The sequence below is a fragment of the Mustelus asterias genome, chromosome 2 (genome assembly GCF_964213995.1).
Source record: "Mustelus asterias chromosome 2, sMusAst1.hap1.1, whole genome shotgun sequence".
NCBI classification, from domain to species: domain Eukaryota; kingdom Metazoa; phylum Chordata; class Chondrichthyes; order Carcharhiniformes; family Triakidae; genus Mustelus; species Mustelus asterias.
The window spans coordinates 61,390,216-61,415,682 of NC_135802.1; the positions used below are offsets into that span (position 1 = coordinate 61,390,216).

A 25,467-nucleotide genomic window follows, 5' to 3' on the forward strand; every position below is an offset into this window, starting at 1 on the left:
CTCTCCTGGAGGCCATCGCACACACCGAAACAAATTGCCCGGCCTACAATAGGCCTTTCACCGATCTCTGCCTGCTAAGATTCTAACCCTGGTGCTCCCCTAAGTAATACCCCCAAAAATGGCAGAAAATTAAACAAGTGAACTGACCTCGCATTACCTGGCAATGTCACAGGTGGACACTGTACCGACACAGCAATGTGCAGGGTTGTATTTTCAACTTTATAGTTTATTCTAGATACAGATTATATACCTGGCTTCTGAACATCTTTGTTACAAGGAATATACACTATCGATCTCACTTTTCCTTACGCTATATTCAGTTTATTTTAGAATTAAACATTTTGGTGTATCAGTTGGCTCTAGGTTTACTCTAGCCCATTTTAAGTTGTGCTGAAATAATTAAACATTGAAGGCAGTTAGAACAAAAACTTCAGCTTAGTTGTGTAGCGTTTATTCTGTGCTCTATAATGAAATACTGTGACTATTTCTCATCAGTATCTGCTGAATCACTCTGTGACAGAACTCCCCTTCCCCCCTACAAGAGCTGTTATTTCATTTATTTTCTGTTAAACTTCATAGGCCCAAGGTTTTTTTTTGATTTGTCATATAAGCAGGGCCTACCCAGGAACAATAAAACACTGATTACGCCATTCTTTGTGGATAAAAGGACATCACTAATGTTTCCGGTAAGTTGCGTTCGGTGCAGACTCAATGGGCCGAAGGGCCTCTTCTGCACTGTATGCTACCATGATTCTACCAACAGCCATGCAGCAGCTTGAGAGGTAGTGCTCAGGTTTTGCTCTGTGATGAATAATGCATATGTGTGGCCGCACAAAATAATCTTTACAGGGTCTGTGCACTGATTTGCAGGTTGAAGACAGCAACTAAATTTTAAAGGGAACAATGAATTTATGGAAATTTAAAGGTGAGTATATTTGACTGACCAATTGAACAACAAGCAGAGGAGAACCACATTCATAAGTGTTCAATCAAGCAAAATATAATATCATGAAAATCATCAATAAAGTTTCAATGCATATTCGAAAGTTTATTTGTCAGTGTCACAAGTAGGCTTACATTAACACTGCAGTGAAGTTACTGTGAGAATCCCCCAGTCGTCACACTCCGGTGCCTGTTCGGGTACACTGAGGGAGAATTTAGCATGGCCAATGCACTTAACCAGCACGTCTTTCGGAATGTGGGAGGAAACCGGAGCACCTGGAGGAAACCCACACAGACACGGGGGGAACGTGCAGATTACACACAGAAAGCGACCCAAACCGGCAATCGAACCCGGGTCCCTGGTGCTGTGAGGCAGCAGTGCTAACCACTGTGCCACCATTCAGCCCAATTCTAAGGTGTTCCTCACTGGCATAGGGAACAGGGAACCAATTGGAACATGAAACCGACCATGTTCTAGTTAATACTGAACTCTCAGCTACTCTTAGTTCCCTCAGATGGAATCCATACTAGATCTACTGGTGTCAAGAGCTGCTCCTGATCCAGCTCCCTAACTTCATCAGAAGTGCAATGGAAATCCTGCTTGCTTGTGTAAAAAAGGACTTTCATCACGCTTCTTGCATATTACAATAGTGGAGTGAGAGCAGTCCAGAAACATGTTGATTCATTGTATAGTCATCTCCAAATCCGAACCACTAGGATTATCATGAGCTGATAACCAGTGTATTAACAGGGATTAGCTGAGGATGCCACAGTGACATGTTGAAAAATGCTTTTTTTTTCAGTACACCAACATTTATTGCTTCGTTATATCCCAAGCCTGCTATAGGTAGGGATTGTTATGCATATTTATTATGAATATCTAAATTGCGTTTTGAAAACTAGATAAATTAATATTAGGTCTAGTCATAGTCAGATTTGGTCCCTTTGTGTGTAGAAAGATGAACCACATATTTAATCAGTTTAGGAAGAAAACACTGATTAAGAACAGACCCTTTTGAATGAAAAGGAATACCTCATTTTCAATAAGTTGGTTAAAGTCCAAGACTGCAAATATTCGGCAGTCAAAATAACACATAGGATAATGGTATTGTCATTAATTTACGGCAGGAATGCTGTAAAACTTGGAAATCCAAAGGTTGCTGTTCAAGTTGCTTTGCTCCGCTGTTAGCTTTGCAAAAATGCCATATAGCTGTCTGCTTCACCATTGACAAGCAATGAATGACATGAAGTTTCTGTATTTGTGTGATTGACACAAACTAAACTCGCAACATCTTTCAACATGGTTTGTTTTTCCAGAGATGTTTTGTACTGTGTTGGATGTGCCTCTGGTCTTCGGTCAGTAACTGTAGGCTTTGAAGATGGAAAGTGCTCCAGTTTCCTCCCACAGTCCAAAGATGTGCGGGCTAGGTTTATTGGCCATGCTACATTGACCCTAGTGTTGGGGGATTAGCAGGCTAAACAAGTGGGGTTACAGGAATAGAGCCTGGGTGGGATTGTGGTTGGAGCAGAGTTGATGGGCCGAATGGCCTACCTCTGCACTGTAGGGATTCTATGATTCTATGAAAGCGAGGTTCTGAAGGAACATGCCTAACATTTGAGTTCAAATTATAGACACAGAGTTAGGACCAGTCCGTACATAGCTATAAGAAAATCGTGCATCATTATATTCAACAATACATCCATAGGAAAATTACAGTCCAAATTTACGCCAACCATGCCCATCTACGCACCCCTAATGGGCCTCTGTAACCATTATGCCAATCCAAACCCCTCTACCCCCCCCAATGACCCCCTCATATCCCCTATGCCCCCACATGCCCATGGCCCTTTGTACACCCTATGCCAACTTAGTAACAACTCATGCCAACCCATGTATCCCCTTTGCCCTACCCTCTCCATGCCAACTCACCTAATACAATTTGACAGTTCTTTGACAGCTAGACAGTTCTTTGACAGCTGGCCGGTGCTTTGATAGTTCCTTAGCAGCTTGATATTTCCAATTAATCTTTGCATCAAATGAACATAAAGCCATGTTCAATTTTAACAATCCAAAAGGTGTCTTATTGGTGCGTTACATTCTCTAGTGATATTGCAGACCCATATACAAAGGGTAGCTATCCAAACAAAGCGTTAGGGAGCATATAGTTTCAGATAGGACGCTCTTTCATCTGGTGTTCTGCAGTTTGATCAAGCAGCCATGCAACAATATGCAACTGTGAGTCGTGGAATCTCCTAAACTATGCAAGCTGCTTGGAGTAATCTCAAATCACAGCTGAATTACTAATGTAAGTTTGTGAGCAAGCCTTGTGAGAAATGAGGCACTGGGTTCAGCAGTTCATGGTTTTTGCTCTGTACTTGCGCTTCTTCGTTCATGCCTTCTACTTTGCCAAGCATTGCCTCATGCTGATTTACTAATTGACCCCCTGTTGTAGAAGGAACTTTGCTGATGGCTGAACATGGTGCAGTCTGAAATGAGACACTTGACTGAAATGACTCATTGGAATCAATGACCCAATCTAGTTGGGCACTGAGGGGAGCAGAAGAATAACAGTGTAATTTGCTCTGCTGCAGTACAATAATGTCTGTAAGTAAACTAATAAAGTTAAAAGCCATGAAAAGCAAAGAAGGAAGCTCACTGTTGACTTTGGGAAAGCTGCCCAGTTCTCATTTTCCAACTTTAAGGCCAGAATTTTATGTGGCTCAAGCGGATGCTTGCATGACCCAGAAGCACATGAAATTGTGTGGGAAGATGTCAGGCCTTCATCCTGACGCCATTGCGCACTCACGCAATATGGGCCTAATTGCCCACTTAATTGTCAACAGGCACGATCCGATTCAGGGCCGGGGACCCGGGTTCGATTCCAGCCTTTGGTGACTGTGTGAAATTTGTAGGTTCTCCCCGTGTCTGTGTGGGTTTCTTCCGAGTGCTCCGGTTTCCTCCCACAGTCCAAAGATGTGCAGGTTAGGTGTATTGGCCTTGCTAAAATTTTCCCTTAGTGTCCCAAGATGGGTAGTTTAGTGGAATTAGTGGGGTAAGTACGCGGAGTTACGGCCTGGGTGGAGTGCTCTTTTACAAAGTGGGTGCAGACACGATGGGCTGAATGGCCTCCATCTGCACTGTAGGGATTCTATGACTCCATGATTCACATGTGGGTGCCCACTGACAATTAAGTGGTAATGAAGCCTGTGAAGGAGTTAATTAAAAGTGATTTCCCAAAGCCCATCTACTTTTATGGTTGGCGGGCAGGCCAATTTGCCAGGTGGCCTTCTCGTTTTAGCTGCAACCTCGATCCAGGATAGGAAAAAATTTCAGGGCTGAAGTAAAATTTAAAAATATGTCTGGGGCCTGAGGTTTTCTCTGAGTTCTGCTGTCAGGTGTTTGAAGGTGCTGCCTAGACACATTTTGCTGCCTTTTTTCAGCACATTTAATTTGTCGAGGTCTGCATTTCCCTGAGGCAGCTCCACAGCAGCTGTCCGTCTTGAGAGAGCTCATTAGAAGCACCATTCTGCATCCTCCCTTTTCTTGGTGCCCTTTTCCCAGCCTCCTTGGCAGCGCTGAGCCTTTCTCAGCGTGTGGTACAAGCTGGCTGCCCGTTAATTGGGAAATCATGTTCAGGGTCTGATCACGGCCGGAATCATATTTTGTATCTACTTCCAAGCCTGTCAAGCACACAGTCCCGATGGGCACAAATCTGGAGCATTACGGTTCCTTCCAGGCCAGGAATTTCAAAAACCCTCTCACAAGGAATGGAGGGTCAATTGAAAATTTAAAAGCTGTGAGTGATAGATTTTTCTTCGATGTGGGATTTGCCCAAAGGTTTGGAAATTAAAACAGGTCGATAAAATTATGATAAGATTAGCCAGGGTGTCATTGAATAGTGGAACAGGCTCAAGGGGCTGATAGGTCTGTTCCTGTTTCTATGTCCTAGTTTGCATGGTCACAGCTTCAGATACTGGCTAATCATGTTCATCCTTCTCTTGAAACCAAATGGAACAGGCACATATACACAGCTCCAGCAACCATGAGAGAAGATAGTGTGTAATCCAAGCCCAGTATGCATCGCATTTCAGGGGCCATAGTGCAAACACCTTGTCTACCAGCAATGCAGAGTTCCCTGGAAGATGAAAGACATGCTAAGGTGCACTGTGAAGCAACATTCTGGCAGGAATCAAAGTGTGTGTGCAGTATTCAACTTAGCAACTTTCCTGGGATCAGAGAATTTCTTCCAGGCATTTTGCCCAACTCTGTTGACAGCTTGGGTGTGTGTTTTTTTTCTTAGCTCTGGCCTCTAAGGAAAATGATGATGTGTGGAACTTTTTCATTTGTTGACTAAGTGTCAACTCAGGTGCGAAAAGCAAGGGTGTAGCTTTTCCAGCCATATGTTGGACACTTAAGTCAAAGGAATAAAAGAGGTGGGTCCCACGACGTCACACTGGTGGGCGAGCTCTGACTGAGCCCACCCTGCCAGCAGCCTAAAGATCTAAAATAACATAAAATAAAAAATAGAACCCTTCCCCCATGGTTGTGGGATGCCTTGGGATCCTCCCCACCCTGAACCTCCCAATTGAAACCCCTGTCCTGCACCACCCAGACACTGCCCGCATACTGCCCTGGCATGACCCTCTCCACCCCCCCCCCCCCCCCCCCCCGCCACCCCCCACCCCCGGGGGCTGTACCTACCTGTATGCTCACGGTGGGTTCTGTTTGTCACTTCCCTGTCCAACAAAACCTATTGTAAACCCCACCGGTATGATATGACACCAGTGAGGCGAGGGGTGAATTCCCTACGTGGGGGGGATGATACAGCAGGGAAGTCGATATAAATGCATGCGAATGGTGTTCCCAACTTTTCATAACAGGAACCACATTTCATCATTGGTGGGAGATGGGGACAATCTCAATGGGAATCCCACCGGTGTAAAAGCCTTTGTGAGATCCCTGCTGGATTTTCTGCCCGCTTCTGCATTCCTGCCTGCTGAAAAAAGGGGCGGAAATTCCCCCCCTTCCCCTGATGTATTTTTACTTTACATTCTTTATGCAACCTCAAAAGATGCTGAAAATAGGCAATGTGCTGGGAACAGACACCAGAAACCGAGCTCAACAGAAAGTGGGCAAAGGGATTCACCAGTACATCGGCGGAGAGCTGCGGGTGTCAAATAGGCATCCGGAGATGGCTTGATGGTTTCATTAGGGCAAAGCCGGAGGCAGCAGCATTCCTGGTCGCTCCTGAGTTGATGATTGGGAGGGAGGACAATCAGGAGATGAGCAATTGAGCAGGAAGATGGCGTGACCAGCCAATGTTTAATGTGACTGCATGGAAACAGGAGACACATTCCTCATCCTCCTGGTTCCACATTCAGATCATTATATGTTTTTTTAAATCTCACCCAAGGATCACTGGTTAGTTTGCATGGGACCCATGTAATTCTGAATACCAGCAGCCCTGGCACCAGCTGTGTTCAGGGCATCCCAGTTTCAGGCAGGGTCTTCAAACTAGTATTAGTTTATCACCCCCATTTCTATATGCAAAGCAGCTTCAAACCTGTTCAGGTGCCAGTCCTGGACACCAATACTAGAGCCTTTAAATTGTGGGGGTGGCGCACTTCCAAGACAGAATATCACATGGATGCTGCCCACCGTATTGGACGCTGAGGTACCTGATATCTGCGAAGCAGATGTGGAGCGAGCAAATTTCTGGGCCCATGTCAATGTGAGATTTTTTTTTGAAAGGCAAGATATGTCGAATCTTCACGCTGTCTAAGGCACTTTGATGCTGTGCTTGGGAGTCGCCCTTCGATGTTTTTCCTCAGTGCCAGTTTAGAGTTCATTCCTGCCACACTGGTGGAGATTGAATGGAATTCGATGACAGAATTCTGTGGAATAGATTGCACAGTGCAAGTTCCATTGAAAAAATATATGATTTTGGACTGCAGCAAGATTGAAAGCAGATCGGGAAAACACTGGCTGTGACAGCAATTCTATTATTATAGTAATTATCAATGATAATTACTATAAATTAACTGATCAATAATTACTATAAATTACTATAAATTAACTGATCAATAATTGCTATAAATTACTGATCAATTAACCAATTATCAGAGGGCTAAGGAAAGGAGGAGGAAGGCAGTATTAATCGGGGACTCAACAGTAAGGGGGTCGGACAGGCGTTTTTGCGGAGGCAGACGGGAGTCTCGGATGGTGGTCTGACTCCCTGTTGCCGGGATCCGGGATGTCTCTGATCGTGTCCCAGATATCCTGAGATGGGAGGGAGAGGAGCCAGAGGTCGTGGTACATATCGGTACCGCTGACATAGGTAGGAAGACGGAAGGGATCATGAAAAGAGAGTATAGGGAGTTAGGTAGACAGTTGGGAAGGAGGAACACAAAGGTAGTAATCTCAGGATTGCTGCCTGTGCCACGGGAAAGTGAGAGCAGGAATGGAGTGAGGTGGAGGATGAATGCGTGGCTGAGGGACTGGAGCGGGGGCAGGGATTCAGGTTCCTGGATCATTGGGACCTCTTTAGGGGAAGGTGTGACCTGTACAAAAAGGACGGGTGGCACTTGAATCCCAGGGGCACCAATATCCTGGCAGGAAGGTTGGCTAAGGTTACTGGGGAGACTTTAAACTAGAAAGGTTGGGGGGAGGGAATCGTGATGAGGTGACTGAGAGCGAGGAGGTTAGCCCGCAAATAGAGAAGGATTGTACACAGTGTAAGAGGGAGAATAGACGGGTGATGGAGAAGGGGAGAGCTCAGACCAAAGGTTTGGGATGTGTCTATTTTAACGCCAGGAGTGTAGTGAATAAAGTGGATGAGCTTAGAGTGTGGATCAATGCTTGGAAGTGTGATGTGGTGGCCATTACAGAGACTTGGGGACAGGGACAGGACTGGATACTTCAGGTGCCGGGTTTCAGATGTTTCAGAAATGACAGAGAGGGAGGCAAAAGAGGGGGGGGGGGAGTGGCACTGCTGATCAGGGATAGTGTCACAGCTGGAGAGAAGGTGGAAGCCGTGGAGGGATTGTCTACGGAGTCTCTGTGGGTGGAAGTTCGGAGCGGGAAGGGGTTGATAACTTTGCTGGGTGTTTTCTACAGGCCGCCCAATAGTAACAGGGATGTTGAGGAGCAGATAGGGAAACAGATCCTGGAGAGATGTAGTAATAACAGGGTTGTCGTGATGGGAGACTTTAATTTCCCAAACATCGATTGGAATATCCCTAAGGTAAGGGGTTTGGATGGGGAGGAGTTTGTTAGGTGTGTTCAGGAGGGTTTCCTGACACAGCATGTGGATAAACCTACAAGAGGAGAGACTGTACTCGATCTGGTACTGGCTAATGAGCCTGGACAGGTGTCGGATCTCTCAGTGGGGGAGCATCTTGGGGATAGTGATCATAACTCTATCTCCTTTACACTAGCATTGGAAAGAGTTAGGATCAGGCAAGCTAGGAAAGTGTTTATTTGGAGTAAGGGGAAATATGAAGCCATCAGGCAGGAGATTAGAGGCGTAAATTGGAAGGAGACATTCTCGAGAAAAAGTACTAAAGTAAGGCGGCAGATTTTCGAGGAATGTTTGTCTGGAGTTCTGCATGACAACGTTCCGATGAGACAGGGAGGTGTTGGTAAGTTGCGGGAACCGTGATGCACGAAAGCTGCGCTGAACCTAGTGAGAAAGAAAAGGAAAGCGTACAAAAGGTTCAGAGAGCTAGGCGATGATAGGGATCTAGATGAGTATACGACTTGTAGGAAGGGACTTAAGAAAGAAATTAGGAGAGCCAGAAGAGGTCACGAGAGGCCTTGGTAGGTAAGATTAAGGAGAACCCTAAGGTGTTCTATAAATATGTGAAGAGTAAAAGGATGAGATGTGAAGGAATAGGACCTATAAAAGGTGAAGGTGAGAAAGTCTGTACAGAACAGCAAGAAATAGCAGAGCTGCCTAATGAATATTTTACCTCGGTATTCACGGTGGAAAAAGACCTGGATGGTTGTACTACAGGATTGAGGTGGACTGAAAAGATTGAGTATGTGGACATTAAGAAAGAGGGTGTGTTGGAAATTTTGAATAGCATCAAGATAGATAAGTCACCGGGACCGGATGGGATGTACCCCAGATCACTGTGGAAGGCGAGGGAAGAGATTGCAGAGCCTTTGGCGATGATCTTTGCGTCGTCGTTGGAGACGGGAGAGGTTCCGGAGGATTGGAGGATTGCGGATGTGGTTCCTATTTTCAAGAAAGGGAATAGGGATAGCCCAGGAAATTACCGACCGGTGAGTCTAACCTCAGTGGTTGGTAAGTTGATGGAGAAGATCCTGAGGGACAGGATTTATGAGCATTTAGAGAAGTTTAGTATGCTCAAAAGTAGTCAGCACGGCTTTGTCAAAGGCAAATCGTGCCTTACGAGCCTGGTGGAGTTCTTTGAAAATGTGACTAAACACATTGACGAAGGAAAAGCGGTAGATGTGGTTTACATGGACTTCAGCAAGGCGTTCGATAAGGTCCCCCATGCAAGACTTCTCGAGAAAGTGAGAGGGCATGGGATCCAAGGGCTGTTGCCTTGTGGATTCAGAACTGGCTTGCCTGCAGAAGGCAGAGAGTGGTTGTAGATAGGTCTTTTTCTGAATGGAGGTCGGTCACCAGTGGAGTGCCCCAGGGATCTGTTCTGGGACCCTTGCTGTTTGTCATTTTCATAAATGACCTGGTTGAGGAAGTGGAGGGATGGGTTGGTAAGTTTGCCGACGATACGAAGGTTGGTGGTGTTGTGGATAGGTCGGAGGGATGTCAGAAGCTGCAGCGTGACATAGATAGGATGCAAGACTGGGCGGAGAAGTGGCAAATGGACTTCAACCTGGATAAATGTGTAGTGGTCCATTTTGGTAGGTCAAATGGGATGAAGGAGTATAATATCAAGGGTAAGACTCTTAGCAGTGTAGAGGATCAGAAGGACCTTGGGGTCCAGTTCCATAGGACTCTTAAATCGGCCTCGCAGGTAGAGGAGGTGGTTAAGAAGGCGTATGGTGTGCTGGCCTTCATCAATCGAGGAATTGAGTTTAGGAGTTGGGAGATCATGTTGCAGCTTTATAAGACCCTCGTCAGACCCCACTTGGAGTACTGTGCTCAGTTCTGGTCGCCTCATTACAGGAGGGATGTGGAAATGATTGAAAGGGTGCAGAGAAGATTTACAAGGATGCTGCCTGGATTGTTTGGCATGCCTTATGAGGATAGGCTGAGGGAGCTTGGTCTTTTCTCCTTGGAGAGACGAAGGATGAGAGGTGACCTGATAGAGGTGTACAAGATGTTGAGAGGTATAGACCGGGTGGATTCTCGGAGGCTTTTTCCCAGGCTGAAATGGCTGCTACGAGAGGACACAGGTTTAAGGTGCTGGGGAGTAGGTACAGAGGAGATGTCGGGGTAAGTTTTTCACTCAGAGGGTGGTGGGTGAATGGAATCGGCTGCCGTCAGTGGTGGTGGAGGCAAACTTGATAGGGTCTTTTAAGAGACTTCTGGATGAGTACATGGGACTTAATAGGATTGAGGGTTATAGGTAAGCCTATATATAAGCCTTGGTAGGTAGGGACATGACCGGTGCAACTTGTGGGCTGAAGGGCCTGTTTGTGCTGTATTTTTTCTATGTTCTATGTTCTATGATAGAATTTGACTTTAACAAAGATGTTTGTTTTTAAAGTTTTATAGACTGAAGAAATTTAAATATGGACTTTTTGGGGTATGGTTATACTGCGAAGGGGTGCTGCACTGTCAGAGGTGCTGTTTTTCAGATGAGACATTAAACTGAAGCCCCATCTGCCCAGCCAGGTGGATATCAAAGGTCCAGTGGCACTGTTTCAGTGGAAAGCAGAGTCCTGGACAATATTTATCGCTCAGCAAAAGCAGATTAACTGACCATTGACTTCACTGTAGTTTGTGGGAGTTTGTTATGTGCAAATAGTAAGCTTCATTCAGCCATATTAAAACATCTACACTTCAACAGTGCTTCATCATCTTTGAAGTACTGGTAATGTAAAAGTGTGAAAAAACAGGCTGGGATTTTCTGGCCTTGCTGTTGTGGGGGGAGGGTTGCTGATGGTGGTGGGAGGGGGGGTTTGCGAGCCATTCAGATATCGTAGACTTTGGTGGGATCGGAAGATCCTATTGCTGGGAATGGCCAGAAAATTCCGGAGGACTCTATGGGCGCGATTTTCCCACCCCCGCTGCGCTGGTTTGAGTAGTGTAACGGAGTAGGAAACTTCAGTGGGAAGGAAAATTCCACCCCATGTAAATTTGAACTGAATGTAAATTATTTTACAGTTATCAATCACACATTTGTGAATTTTTTTAATGCATTCTTGGAATGTAGTTGTCAGTTTAAAATTTAAGTTTATTTATTAATGTCACAAGTAGGGTTACATTAACACTACAATGAAGTTACTGTGAAAATCCCCTAGTTGTCACACTCCGGCGCCTGTTCGGGTTCACTGAGGGAGAATTTAGCACGGCCAATACACCTGACCAGCTTGTCTTTCGGACTGTGGGAGGAAACCGGTGCATCTGGGGGAAACCCACGCAGACACGGGGAGAACATGCAGACTCCGCACCGACAGTGACCCAAGCCAGGAATCGAACCCGGGTCCCTGGCGCGGTGAGGCAGCAGTGCTAACCACCGTGTCACCGTGCCGCCCAAGGTCAACCTTTGGTGCCCAACACTAATTGCCTTTGAGAAGATGGCGGCAAGCTGCTTTCTTGAACTGCTGCTGTCCATCTGTTGCAGGCAGACCAGAAGTGCTGTTAGGAAGGGAGCTCCGCATTTATGAACCAGCAACAGTAAAGACTTAAGCCGGAATTCTTTGATCTCATCTGCAGCTGGGATTCTCCGGTCCCGCTGCAGTGAATGGAGATTTGGCTGAGTGCCAAATTCTTTGTTCTCACTGGAAGCAGTGGTGCGTCGTACAAGACCAGAGAATTCTGGCCATAGTGATATAATTCCAAGTGAGGAAGGTGTTTGGCTTGGAGGGGGAACTTCAATTAAAAACAGCTAAAGTAATCTTTCAAATTAAAACTTTTATCCTGTCAGCAGAAAATAACAGGAATATTTTACTGTACAAACACAGAAATTATCTTTTCAAATCTGTGTAGAAAGTAGAACGCTCCTTGCTGCACATTTTACATACCTGCTAGTGGGCTTAATCTTGATTGTAGCAGAGGACTGTCTATGTAATGGAATTGATCCACTGGGAATGAAGGGAATTAGGCTACAGATACTGAGTAAGTATGCCTCAGGTGAAAAGCTTAGCGTAATCCTTAATGTTGAGATTTTACCATGGGTCAGAAGTTAACTTGAAGTAATAAGGGCAGAAAACAATTGAGGGGCTTCGTTCCAATCAGTTGAGGAAGGGCTATTTCCCCGTACTATTGCATTTCCATTTGTGTCTTTTTTCCAGGAACTCATACTTAGGGGATTGTTCCCTCGTAAATCCCCCTCTAATACAGCAGCATCTCTTGGTTCTGGAACAATCCTTAGAAGATTAAAAAGGATAAACTGCATTCTCAGTAGGTTTTTTTTAAGATAAATCAAACAGGCTCAAGGGGTCTACTCCTCCTCCTAATTCGTAAAAGTCCTAATTCGTAATTTCTTTATCTGGATTAAGTTCAGACCTGATGCTGAGTGGGCTAATGTAAGCATGGTGTTGTATTGTGCTACACTTGTGCATTTATGATTGTGCAGCCTATTTCTATGTGGATGAGACACATCTCACGGAGTCACTTAACAAGTTCAATGCTTGTGCAAATGGGTCTGAAAAAGAAATAGGTTAATTTAATGTCATGAGGACAAACAGAGGGGGAGAGATTCAAAGCAGTCAACCTACTGGGGAGAGGATGACGGCAATGAATGAACCAGTGTCACAGGAAAAGATTGATTTAGGCAAAAACATCTGCAGATGAACTCTGTTCTTCCTTTGTGCTCAATGGGTATCTTTGGATGTTTTGTCCTTGGCTTGATGTTGCTTCTTTGAAATATGCTGGAGATTAGAGAGCAGCAATTAGCAAGGTTCATGCACCTAACTGCCACCTAGTGATCTTGCTGGTTGTGGATATATCTGGACGTTGTGTGAGAATGACATTGTACTTGACTTTGATGCCTGCACTGTCAAACACGCCAATGACGTTTGCTGTCAAGGTTCAGAAGTGAATAATGGCTACTTAGGTGAAGTACCAGAAAGTGACTGATGTTTGTAGAACCATTCCACATAAGGAAACAGCATGGTTTTAGAAAAAAAGGTTTGAGTGGTTGGGGGGGGGGGGCGGGGGGGACTGGTAAAAAAAGCTGTTTTTACATATCTCAGGTGAAGAATAAAATTATAATTGATCAAAATGTAGCTCTTGTTTAGTAAAAACCACGATGGCAAAACAAGAGGAACAAAATATAACATTTCACATGGTGATCTCCTGAAGCTTTAATATGACCTTAATCTATCTTTCAGCTGAAACAAAAATCTGCTTTAAGTATTACCATGGAGCCAGTGGAGCCCTTCGAGCAACAACCCCAAGCATCAGTGTGAGAAATCCTTCTGTTCCTGTGAGTTCCTACTCTATTGTCTTCACTATATTTACATATAGCTGTCATTAGGTAATCACTCACATTAATTTTCCATTGCTGCACTGGCAAGCTTAGATGTGACTAAAGGTATTGATAAAAATAGAATTTGTCCTCTTTCTCACCACGGTGTGTAGCCACTGAAAGACAACAGATGGTGCTGTAACTGTACTGCAGCAAATCACACCATTATGGCATTGTCCTTCTCTCCAAACACCTTTTTTTTCCATATTTCAGGTCTAGACAAATTATTTCAGTACTTTTTGAAATAAAAGGAAACCTTCGTCGGAAACCTCTGACCTTGCCCGCGGCTGGGATTCTCCGGCCCGGCTGGCAGTGAATGGAGTTTTGGCTGAAAGCCAACTTCTCCGCTCTCACTGGCAAAAGAGATGGGGCGAACAAGATCCGAGAATCCCACCTCTTATCTCCACATTTGATCCAATAAATTAATGATGCTTTTAAAATCTACTTATGTTTACCAACACTGTTTATCATTTAATTTATTGTTTACAAAAGTGTGAGAGATGGGGCCTTAACCTAAAATTAGGTTCCATTCAGGACTTATTCCTGTCAGTCATTTATAAAATACTATAAATGAAAGTGCATGGGCATCTTCATGCTATACTAACATAAAGGTTTGAATATTCCCCATGCCTGTAAGGCAGTGTGAGTTATATTTGCTGATATATGCTTTATATTTTAAAATATGATCAAAGAAATGTCAAATTCATTTTTCAGATAGCTAATGGATTATTATTTTTCATTAAAGAGATTTTAGAAACATAGAAAACTACAGCACAAAACAGGCCCTTCGGCCCCACAAGTTGTGCCGAACATATCCTTACCTTTTAGGCCTACCTATAACCCTCCATCCTATTAAGTCCCATGTACTCATCCAGGAGTCTCTTAAAAGACCCTATTGAGTTTGCCTCCACCACCACTGACGGCAGCCGATTCCACTCGCCCACCACCCTCTGTGTGAAAAACTTCCCCCTAACATGTCCCCTGTACCTACCCTCCAGCACCTTAAACCTGCGTCCTCTAGTAACAGCCGTTTCCACCCTGGGAAAAAGCCTCTGAGAGTCCACCCGATCTATGCCTCTCAACATCTTACACACCTCTATTAGGTCTCCTCTCATCCTACGTCTTTCCAAGGAGAAAAGACCGAGCTCCCTCAGCCTATCCTCATAAGGCATACCGCTCAATCCAGGCAACATCCTTGTAAATCTCCTCTGCACCCTTTCAATCTTTTCCACATCCTTCCTGTAATGAGGCGACCAGAACTGAGCACAGTACTCCAAGTGGGGTCTGACGAGGGTCTTATATAGCTGCATCATTATCCCCGGACTCCTAAACTCAATCCCTCGATTGACAAAGGCCAGCACACCATACGCCTTCTTAACCACCTCCTCCACCTGCGGGGCCGATTTTAGAGTCCTATGGACCCAGACCCCAAGGTCCTTCTGATCCTCTACCGTACTGAGAGTCTTTCCCTTTATATTATACTCCTTCATCCCATTTGACCTGCCAAAATGGACCACTACGCATTTATCTGGGTTGAAGTCCATCTGCCACTTCTCCACCCAGTCTTGCATCCTATCTATGTCCCTCTGTAACTTCTGACATTACTCCAGACTATCCACAACCCCACCAACTTTCGTGTTGTCGGCAAACTTACCAACCCATCCCTCCACTTCCTCATCCAGGTCATTTATGAAAATGACAAGCAACAAGGGTCCCAGAACAGATCCCTGGGGCACACCACTGGTGACCGACCTCCAATTAGAAAAAGACCCATCTATACACACTCTCTGCCTCCTTAGGGCAAGATGTGGAGATGCCGGCGTTGGACTGGGGTAAACACAGTAAGAAGTTTAACAACACCAGGTTAAAGTCCAACAGGTTTATTTGGTAGCTACCAAATAAACCTGTTGGACTTTAACCTGGTGTTGTTAAACTTCTTACTGTCCTTAGGGCAAGCCAGTTCTGGATCCACAGGGCAGCAGCCCCTCGGATCCCATGCCCTCCCACTTTTTCTAGAAGCCTTGCATGGGGGACCTTATCGAACGCCTTGCTAAAATCCACATAAACCACATCCACCGCTTTCCCTTCGTCAATGTGTTTAGTCACATTTTCGAAGAACTCCACCAGGCTCGTAAGGCACGATCTGCCTTTGACAAAGCCATGCTGAGTATTCTTCAGCATACTAAACCTCTCTAAATGCTCATAAATCTTGTCCCTCATGATCTTCTCCATCAGCTTACCAACCACTGAGGTTAGACTCACCGGTCGGTAATTTCCTGGGCTATCCCTATTCCCCTTCTTGAAAATAGGAACCACATCCACAATCCTCCAATCCTCCGGCACCTCTCCCGTCTCCATCGACGATGCAAAGATCATCGCCAGAGGCTCTGCAATCTCTTCCCTCGCCTCCCACAGTAACCTGGGGTACATCCCATTCCGGACCCGGCGACTTATCTATCTTGATGCCATTCAAAGATTCCAGCACAACCTCTTTGTTAAAGTCCACATACTCAATCTTTTCATTCCACCGCAAGCCCACAGTACATCCACCCATGTCCTTCTCCTCTGTGAAAACCGAGGCAAAATACTCATTAAGCACCTCTGCCATTTCTACTGGTTCCGTACTGATTTTCCCACCTTCACCTTTTTTAGGCCCTATTCCTTCACGTCTCATCCTTTTACTCTTCACATATTTATAGAATGCCTTAGGGTTTTCCTTAATTCTACTTGCCAAGACCTTCTCGTGACCCCTTCTGGCTCTCCTAATTTCCTTCTTTAGTCCCTTCCTACAAGCCGTATACTCATCTGGATCCCTATCTTCGCCAAGCTCTCTGAACCTTTTTTACGCTTTCCTTTTCTTCTCGACTAGGTCCCGCACGGCTTTCGTGCACCACGGTTCCTTTAACCTACCAACTCCTCCCTGTCTGCTTGGAACATTGTCCTGTAGAACCCTAGACAGACATTCCCTGAAAAACTGCCACCTCTCTTCAGTAGATTTCCCCGAGAATACCTCCTTCCAATTTACTCCTCTAATTTGCTGCCTTATGTCTTCAAATTTCCCCTTACTCCATATAAACGCTTTCCTAGCTTGCCTGATCCTCTCTTTTTCCAATGCAAGCATAAAGGAGATAGAGTTATGATCGCTATCCCCAAGATGCTCTCCCACTGAGAGATCTGACACCTGTCCAGGCTCATTGGTCAGTATCAGATCAAGTACAGCCTCTCCTCTTGTAGGCTTGTCCACATGCTGTGTCAGGAAACCGTCCTGAACACACCTTTTATTTTATTTGCCAATTTTTACTTCCTGCCCTTCTTTAAGTCTTTCTTTGTGGTGGGGCCTGGTAACTGATTCAGATGACCATTATTCACATTGCTCCACATTTGCAAGACCTTGAATTATTTTCACTATCTGAGAATTGTAGTTAAACTCAATTTGTTTCCTCACCTCATGGCTGCACAAGTGTACATTGTGTGATATTATAAAATAGACGGTAATGAATCAGCAGCATGATTTTTATTTCCATTGAAGTCAGTAGCAATAAATTCGAAAGAGATATAAAAAGATTTCCTGCTTGCTATCACTGGTTATACATCACTACACAAAGTCAAAATCGACACAGCCATCAGCAATTTGTAACAGGCTGATTTGTCCCCCTCTTTATACCAGGATCCTGAGACCTCAACTCCCAGCTGCAAACCAAATCCAAACTAGGAATCAATCTGGGGCCTTCCTAGTTTTATTTACTGGATAAACTCATTGAGTCACAAGGAAGCTTTTAGTTTTTAAGAAAAACTCCAAGGAGACTTATTACTTGTTGTTAAACTTTTAAAAAAATATTCTTTGACACATAGCAAATCAGAAACAAAAACAGAAAATGCTGGAAAATCCCAGCAGGTCTGACAGCATCTGTTGAGAGAGAATAGAGCCAACGTTTAGAGCCTGGATGACCCTTCGGATGAGGGATTCCTCATTTTTCGGATTCCTACATCCACAGCATTTTGCTTTTAGCAAATCAGGAAACCTATTACAAAAGTATGGCATTAATTTCTGGAAAATCCCAAGTTGTTTTATAAGTATATTAAGGCCAAGAAGATAACCAGAGAAAGAGTAGGCCCCATTAGGGACTAAAGTAGCATTTTATGTGGAGCTGAAAGCAGTAGGTGAGATTTTAAATGAGTATTTTACATCTGTGTTCACTATGGAGAAGGCTGATATAGGTATAGAAAGCAGGGAGAGAGACTGTGATATAATTGAATAGGTTAGCATTGAGATAGAGGAGGTGTTAGTGGTTTCAGAAGGCTTAAAAGTGGGATAAATCTCCATGCCCTGATGAGATGTATCCTAGGCTGCTGTGGGAGGAAACTCTGACACTAATTTTCAAATTCTCTCTGGCCACAGGAGAGGTGCCAGACGACTGGAGGTCAGCAAGGAAAATAGGGATAAACCAGTTACTTACAGGCCAGTGGTAGGGAAATTATTGAAAAAAATTCTCAGGAACAGAATTAATCTCCACTTTGAAAGGCAAGGATAAATTAAGGATAATCAACATGGCTTTGTCAAGGGGAGATCATGTCTAACAAATTTGATTGAATTTTTCGAGGTGACTAGGTGTGTAGATGAGGGCAATGCAGTTGATGTAGTCTACATGGACTTCAGTGAGGCTTTTGACAAGGTCCCACATGGGAGACTGATCAAGAAGGAAAGAGCCCATGGGAGCCAATTTGGCAAACTGGATCCAAAATTGACTTAAGTGGCAAGAGGCAGAGGGTGATAGTCGATGGTTGTTTTTGTGACTGCAAGCCTATGCCCAGTGGTGTACCACAGGGATCAGTGCTGGATCCCTTGCTGTTTGTAATGTATATTAATGATCTAGATGTAAATGTAACTTGTAATGAATGATTAATGAGTTTGCAGATGACATGAACATAGGAGGTGTGGTAAATAGTGAGGAGGGAAGCATTACGTTCCTGGACGATATAGACAGGCTGGTTAGATGGACAGAACAGTGGCAAATGAAATTTAACACTGAAAAGTGGGAGGTAATGTATTTTGGGAGACCTAACAAGGCAAGGGAATATACAATGAATGGTAGGACGCTAGGAAGTACAGAGGACCAGAGAGACCTTGGGTGCATGTCCAAAGATCCCTGAAGGCAGCTGAACAGGAAGATAAGGTGGTTAAGAAGGCATATGGGATACTTGCCTTTATTAACTGAGGCATTGAATACAAGAGCAGGGAGGTTATGATGGAGCTGTATAAAATGCTGGTTAGGCCACAGCTAGAGTATTGTGTACCGTTTTGGTCACCACACTATAGGAAGGGTGCGCTAGGAAGAGTGCAGAGGAGATTGACCTGGGCTGGAGCAGTTCAATTTTGGAGAGAGTGGTTAGATTGGGATTGTTTTCCTCAGAGCAGAAAAGGTTGATGTGGGACCTAATTGAGGTGTACAAAATTATAAGGGACATAGGTAGGGTAGATAGGAAGAAACGTAGTAGAGGGATCAATAAGCAGGAGGTATAGCTTTAATGTAAGGGGCAGGAGATTTAGAGAGGATTTGAGGAATAACTTTATCACCCAGAGGATGATGGGAATCTGGAACTCATTGCCTGAAACGGTGGTAGAGGCGGGGAACCCTCACAACATATAAGAAGCATTTAGATGAGCACCTGAAATGCCATTGTATACAAGGATACAGACCAAGTGCTGGAAAATGGGACTAGAGTAGATAGGTGTTTGGTGGCCGACACAGATACAGGGGCCAAAGGGCCTCTTTCTGTGCTGTAAAATTCTATGGGGGTGATTTTCCAACCTCGCCGTGCCTGGTGCACTTCACACCGATCCTAGAAAATAGTGTGCGAGGCAAACAAGCACCAAACGGTTTGCGATTGTACCAGTCCCATTCTAATGGTGCAAACCGAATCGCACCCTTTGTGGGCATGAGGCCAATTGCCATATCTAAGTAGAATTAAAAATGCATAGCCCATTCGATGCCAGATTCTCCCAGCTCTCCAAACCTTCTGATATTCGTGCGTAGCACGAGATCAGCGAGAATCACTACTGGTCTCCACTAGCAGAGACCAGGTGCGATGACCACGCTGGGAGCTTGGAGACCATTGAAGCCCCCAAGTGATCGGGAACAGTGCTGGGCAGTTCCCACCAGGTATTGTCCACCTAGCACCCTGGCAGTGCCCATTTGGCACAGCAGTGCCAGTTGGGCACTACCAGTGTGCAAGGGCAGTTCCAAGGAATTTCACAGTAACTTCATTGCAGTGTTAATGTAAGCCTTACTTGTGACTAATAAATAAACTTTAACTTTACTTTAAGGAGGTGGGACCTGGGGGGGGTGGTGGTTTGATGGGGGTCAATGCAGGGAGGTCGTGCATGGGTGGAGCATGAGGGGGGGCTTGTGAAGAGGTGGAGCATGAAGGGTGGGCATGCCAGTTGTCATGGGGGGGTGGGGTGAAATTCACCCCCCAGGTGAAATTGACATCTCCTCTCTGTCGGAGGACTTCAAAGGGGCCTGTTCACACCTGCAGCTTCTGCAGGGAGAAAGGAAAATCTCTGCTGCAGAATGGAGTGTTGCAATGATTTTTAAAACTGCCAGGTGACCGGGGAGCATGGAAATTAAAGTGTCCCGGCCACTTCAATATTTTCACAGCTGACAGGCTGGAATGCAGAAATTGATCACAGAGCTGCCTGAAATCACCATGCCGGGGTGATTTTCTGGTCTGCCAGTGCTAGAAGAGGCCAGTCCAACCAATCAAGACATTAGGCCAAGGTGTTAGTGCCAGGGTGTCATGGGCAATCCACTGTTGGCACTGCCATGTCGTGGGACATGGGCTTCGCTGGCTGACCAGCATTTATTGCCCATCCCTAGTTATCCTTGGAGGGCAGTTGAGAATTAACTACATTGCTGCGGCTCTGGAGTTGCATGTAGGCCAGACCAGGTAAGAATGGCGGATTTCTTTCCCCAAAGGACATTAGTGAACGAGATGGGTTTTTCTGATAATCGACAATGATTTCATGGTCATCCATAGATTCGTAATTCCAGATATTTTTTATTAAATTCAAATTCCACCATCTGCCGTGATGGGATTCAAACCCGGGTCCCCAGAACATTAGCTGAGTTTCTGGATTAATAGTCTAGCGATAATATCACTAAGCCATCGCTTCCTCACTTGGTTTGGCCTGAAGGGGGGCTGAGTGGGGGTCTGAGAGAGGAGGGGAGGTGCAAAGTGGGCATTCAGGTTGCATAAACCTCATGCCTGCATGGTGGAGGGGAGGGGGGTGCCTCGCATTGCTGAGGCTTTGGTGGTGCTTCCTCAACCCTCAGGGTCCAACACGCCAGGCCCTCGCTTGTGAAGATCTGTATGAAAGCCCGTCCGGTGCAGATCCCACTGGGGATGTGGGTGAACTGGTGGCCCCAGTGGGCCCGGAGAATTCCTCCCTTCATTTTCTTTTGGGAAAATCGTGGGCTATGACTCTAACCAACTTGCGTTTGTCCAAGTGCTTACTAATTTTGTTCTAAATTATTGCCTCTAGAAGTTTCCCCACCACCAAGTTTAAACTGAGCGGCCTGTAGTTGCTGGGATAATTCTTGCACCATTTTTTGAACAAGGGTTTGCAATATTCCAATCCTCTCGAATCTCCCCTGTATCTAAGGAGCATTGCACATTTATGGCCAGTGCACTTCTCCAGCCACCTTTGGGCCACCACAGTGGTAGTCATGATGTGGAGATGCCGGCGTTGGACTGGGTCCACCACAGTGAACCAGAGGGTGGATGGTGGGCGACAAGGGTTTTCACTCTTCAAGTGGCTGATGACTTCCTTTCACAACTCTGATATGCATAACCATTACTCATGTCCTCGTGGCAGCATAGCTCACATAACATCACTGATGAGGTGATTAGGGGGTTGAAGCAACAGTTCTGCTGTCTCAGTCGCTTTGTAGAAGCTCTCCTGAACCTGTCGGAGTGACTGTCCTGATTTATAGTGGTGTGTTGCATCCTCCACAAAATGGCCATCATGAAGGTACAGCCCTGTCTAGCATGGATTTGGAGAGCACCTCGGGAAGAGGAAGAGGATAGCAGGAGACAGCAGGCACATCCATTCTCCAGATGGGCACCCGCCTGAGTGCGTGTTTAGCCCCAATTCCTTTGAATAAAACCTCGGATCTCCATTTTTGAATAGCCCTCACCTTACTATTCCTCAATTACAGATCATCCCAGCACTCCCTTGGCCACAACTGTGATATAAAAAAGATTGCACAAAACAACAATTACTTAACAACTTGGTCCAACCCATCCATTACATAATTATCCTTGTGCATTCCCTCAGTACCTGCCGGCCTGTACCCCCAAGCAGCCCTGGGCCTAGGCCTTTGGGCTTGTTATAGATGGAAAGAGATGTAAGATAATCCCTCCCTTTTCTCACCTCTCAGCTGACCACAACAAGATGTATTGTTGAGGAGGAGTGTTTTAACCCCTTGAGTGCTGCAACTGTAAAGAACAGACACAAAGCAGGCTTTTTTGTAAGTTTAAATCAAAAGAACGGGGAGGCATTTATTTCTCACAATACCTGAAATGTCACCACAACAACACCCAGTACTGTGACACATATTGGACACACAGACGTCAAAAACGTGACTTCTAAAGATGGTTATTGTAAAGAGTCAAAAAAGTCGCTTCTGATCACTCCTCAAGATGGTCGTTGAAACATTGCAGACCTAAAAGATTTTCTCTTGGTTCATTGAAGACAAAGAAGGTTGGATGTTTCTGACTTTTCAGTTGAACTTGCAGTTAAGCTTGTGTGGTGAAGAAATATAATCTTGCAGGTAAAATAAACACTGAATTCCTCAATCCTGATGACAGCAGTCTGAACCTGCATTGCAAAAGCAGAGATATCATGACCTCAGTTTGAGTTTCTCTTGCAGCATTAAGACTTTGCACGGTGTAGTAATTGCAAGAATTGGTGACCACCAGTTAGTATAATGACCTATAGCGGTTTATTTACTGGCAGCTAAATGTGCAAAGTACTTTCACAACATTAATATTTCCAGCTCTCGGATCTATTCTGCTGCAAAAGCCCGTGCTCTACACCTAGATCCCCATATAAAAGCAAATTACTGCGGATGCTGGAATCTTCCCCTGTGTTTTTGTGGCTATGACTCATCTTTCATTCCCTCATTCAACAGTATAAATATCTCCCACTTTCTATGCCTTTTAGCTTTGACAAAGGGTCATCTGGGCTCAAAACGTCAGCTCTTTTCTCTCCTTACAGATGCTGCCAGACCTGCTGAGATTTTCCAGCATTTCCTCTTTTGGACTGAGATCCCCATGTTCGTTCCCCATTGGACTATCAGGTCACCTTCCTGATGTATACCTCTCAAAGGGGCCAGCTACTACACATGGCCACTGCTTCTTCTGAAATGGAATCGAGACATCAGTCATCAAATGCTGCTTCATGTTTGTGTCTGCAAATGTCCTCATGGAATTTTTCACCATTCCCAGGCTGTAAAGGATGGGCGCCACACTCTGCACACAGTCCTGTGTCAAGTTGCCGCTGGACTGTGCTCTTTGACAGTGATATCAGATTTCTTGGCAGGCCTGCCAATGCATCGGGCATTTCTGTCTGCAAGCCCATCAGCATTTTCCTCTACCTGCCCCATCAGATTCCCCATCTGAGTCCCCTGTAGCAGAACTGATGTGCCACCTCACCCTCCCAGAAGCTGATATTAAAGCTATCCTTTCCTCTGTGGACTGGTTGCAACACAGGTGGAGGTGATGGTCTAGTGGTATTGTCGTTGGACTATTAATCCAGAAACCAGCTAATGTTCTGGGAACTCAGGTTCGAATCCCGGGAAGGCAGATGGCGGAATTTGATTTCAATAAAAAAAATCTGGAATTAGGAATCTACTGATGATCAAGAAACCATTGTCGATTGTCGGAAAAAGCCCATCTGGTTCAGTAATGTCCTTTAGAACATAGAACATTACAGCGCAGTACAGGCCCTTCGGCCCTCGATGTTGCGCCGGCCTGTGAAACCAATATAAAGCCCATCTAACCTACACTATTCCAATATCATCCATATGTTTATCCAATAACCATTTAAATGCCCTTAATGTTGACGAGTCCACTATTGCTGCAGGCAGGGCATTCCACGCCCTTACTACTCTCTGAGTAAAGAACCTACCTCTGACATCTGTCCTATATCTATCACCCCTCAATTTAAAGCTATGTCCCTTCGAGCTAGCCATCACCATCGGAGGAAAAAGGCTCTCACTGTCCACCCTATCTAATCCTCTGATCATCTTGTATGCCTCTATTAAGTCACCTCTTAACCTTCTCTCAAACAAAAACAACCTCAAGTCCCTCAGCCTTTCCTCATAAGACCTTCCCACCATACCAGGCAACATCCTGGTAAATCTCCTCTGCACCCTTTCCAGTGCTTCCACATCCTCCCTATAATGCGGCGACCAGAACTGTACGAAATACTCCAAGTGCGGCCGCACCAGAGTTTTGTACAGCTGCAGCATGACCTCATGGCTCCGAAACTCAATCCCTCTACCAATAAAAGCTAACACACCGTACGCCTTCTTAACAACCCTATCAACCTGGGTGCCAACTTTCAGGGATCTATGCACATGGACATCGAGATCTCTCTGCTCATCCACACGACCAAGTATCTGACCATTAGCCCAGTATTCTCTAATCCTGTTACTCCTTCCAAAGTGAATCACCTCACACTTTTCCGCATTAAACTCCATTTGCCACCTCTCAGCCCAGCTCTGCAGCTTATCTATGTCCCTCTGTAACCTGCAACAGCCTTCCGCACTGTCCACAACTCCACCGACTTTAGTGTCATCCGCAAATTTACTAACCCCCCATCCTTCCACGCCCTCATCCAGGTCATTTATAAAACTGACAAACAGCAGTGGCCCCAAAACAGATCCTTGCAGTACATCACTAGTAACTGAACTCCAGGATGAACATTTCCCATCAACACCACCCTCAGTCTTCTTACAGCTAGCCAATTCCTGATCCAAACTGCTAAATCACCCTCAATCCCATGCGTCCGTATTTTCTGCAATAGTTTACCGTGGGGAACCTTATCAAATGCTTTACTGAAATCCATATACACCACATCAACTGCTTTACCCTCATCCACCTCTTTGGTCACCTTCTCAAAGAACTCAATAAGGTTTGTGAGGCACGACCTACCCTTCACAAAACCGTGTTGACTATCCCTAATCAAATTATTCCTTTCTAGATGCTTATAAATCCTATCTCTTATAATCCTTTCCAAAACTTTGCCCACAACAGAAGTAAGGCTCACTGGTCTATAATTACCAGGGTTGTCTCTACTCCCCTTCTTGAACAAGGGGACGACATTTGCTATCCTCCAGTCTTCTGGCACTATTCCTGTAGACAATGACGACATAAAGATCCAAGCCAAAGGTTCTGCAATCTCCTCCCTAGCCTCCCAGAGAATCCTAGGATAAATCCCATCCAGCCCATTTAGGGATGGAAATCTGCCATCCTTACCTGGTCTGGCCTACATGTGACTCCAGAGCCACAGCAATGTGGTTGACCCTCAACCGCCCTCCAAGGGCAGCTCAGGATGGGAAATAAATGCTGGCCAGCCAGCGACACCCATGTCCCACGAATGAATTTTAAAAAACACATTCGCACCCAGCAACTCACCGAATCCTGATCACATCTCGAAGCTACTCTGTGAGGTCAAACAGTCCCAGAACCAGAGCTGGTGGCTGCAAATGTCAGATTAAGTGTTTCTTTTTCATCAGCATCTTGCTTCTTCACGGAGGTCAGCCTCCTGCCCCTATGCCTGACCAGGCAGGGGGGCAGGTTTCTGAAAGCACAAGGGTTAGGGTGGGG

The 25,467-nt window shown here is 45.3% G+C and overlaps 1 protein-coding gene across 1 annotated transcript in view; it reads left to right on the top strand.

Moving 5' to 3' along the window:
• Nucleotides 1-25,467, top strand: part of LOC144480803 (E3 ubiquitin-protein ligase HECW1-like) — a 391,619-nt gene that overhangs the window by 98,113 nt on the left and 268,039 nt on the right. Inside the window, exon 3 of the mRNA XM_078200410.1 lies at nt 13,436-13,530. Within this exon, the coding sequence (XP_078056536.1) occupies nt 13,436-13,530 (95 nt within the window). The remainder of the gene's footprint in view (nt 1-13,435; nt 13,531-25,467) is intronic.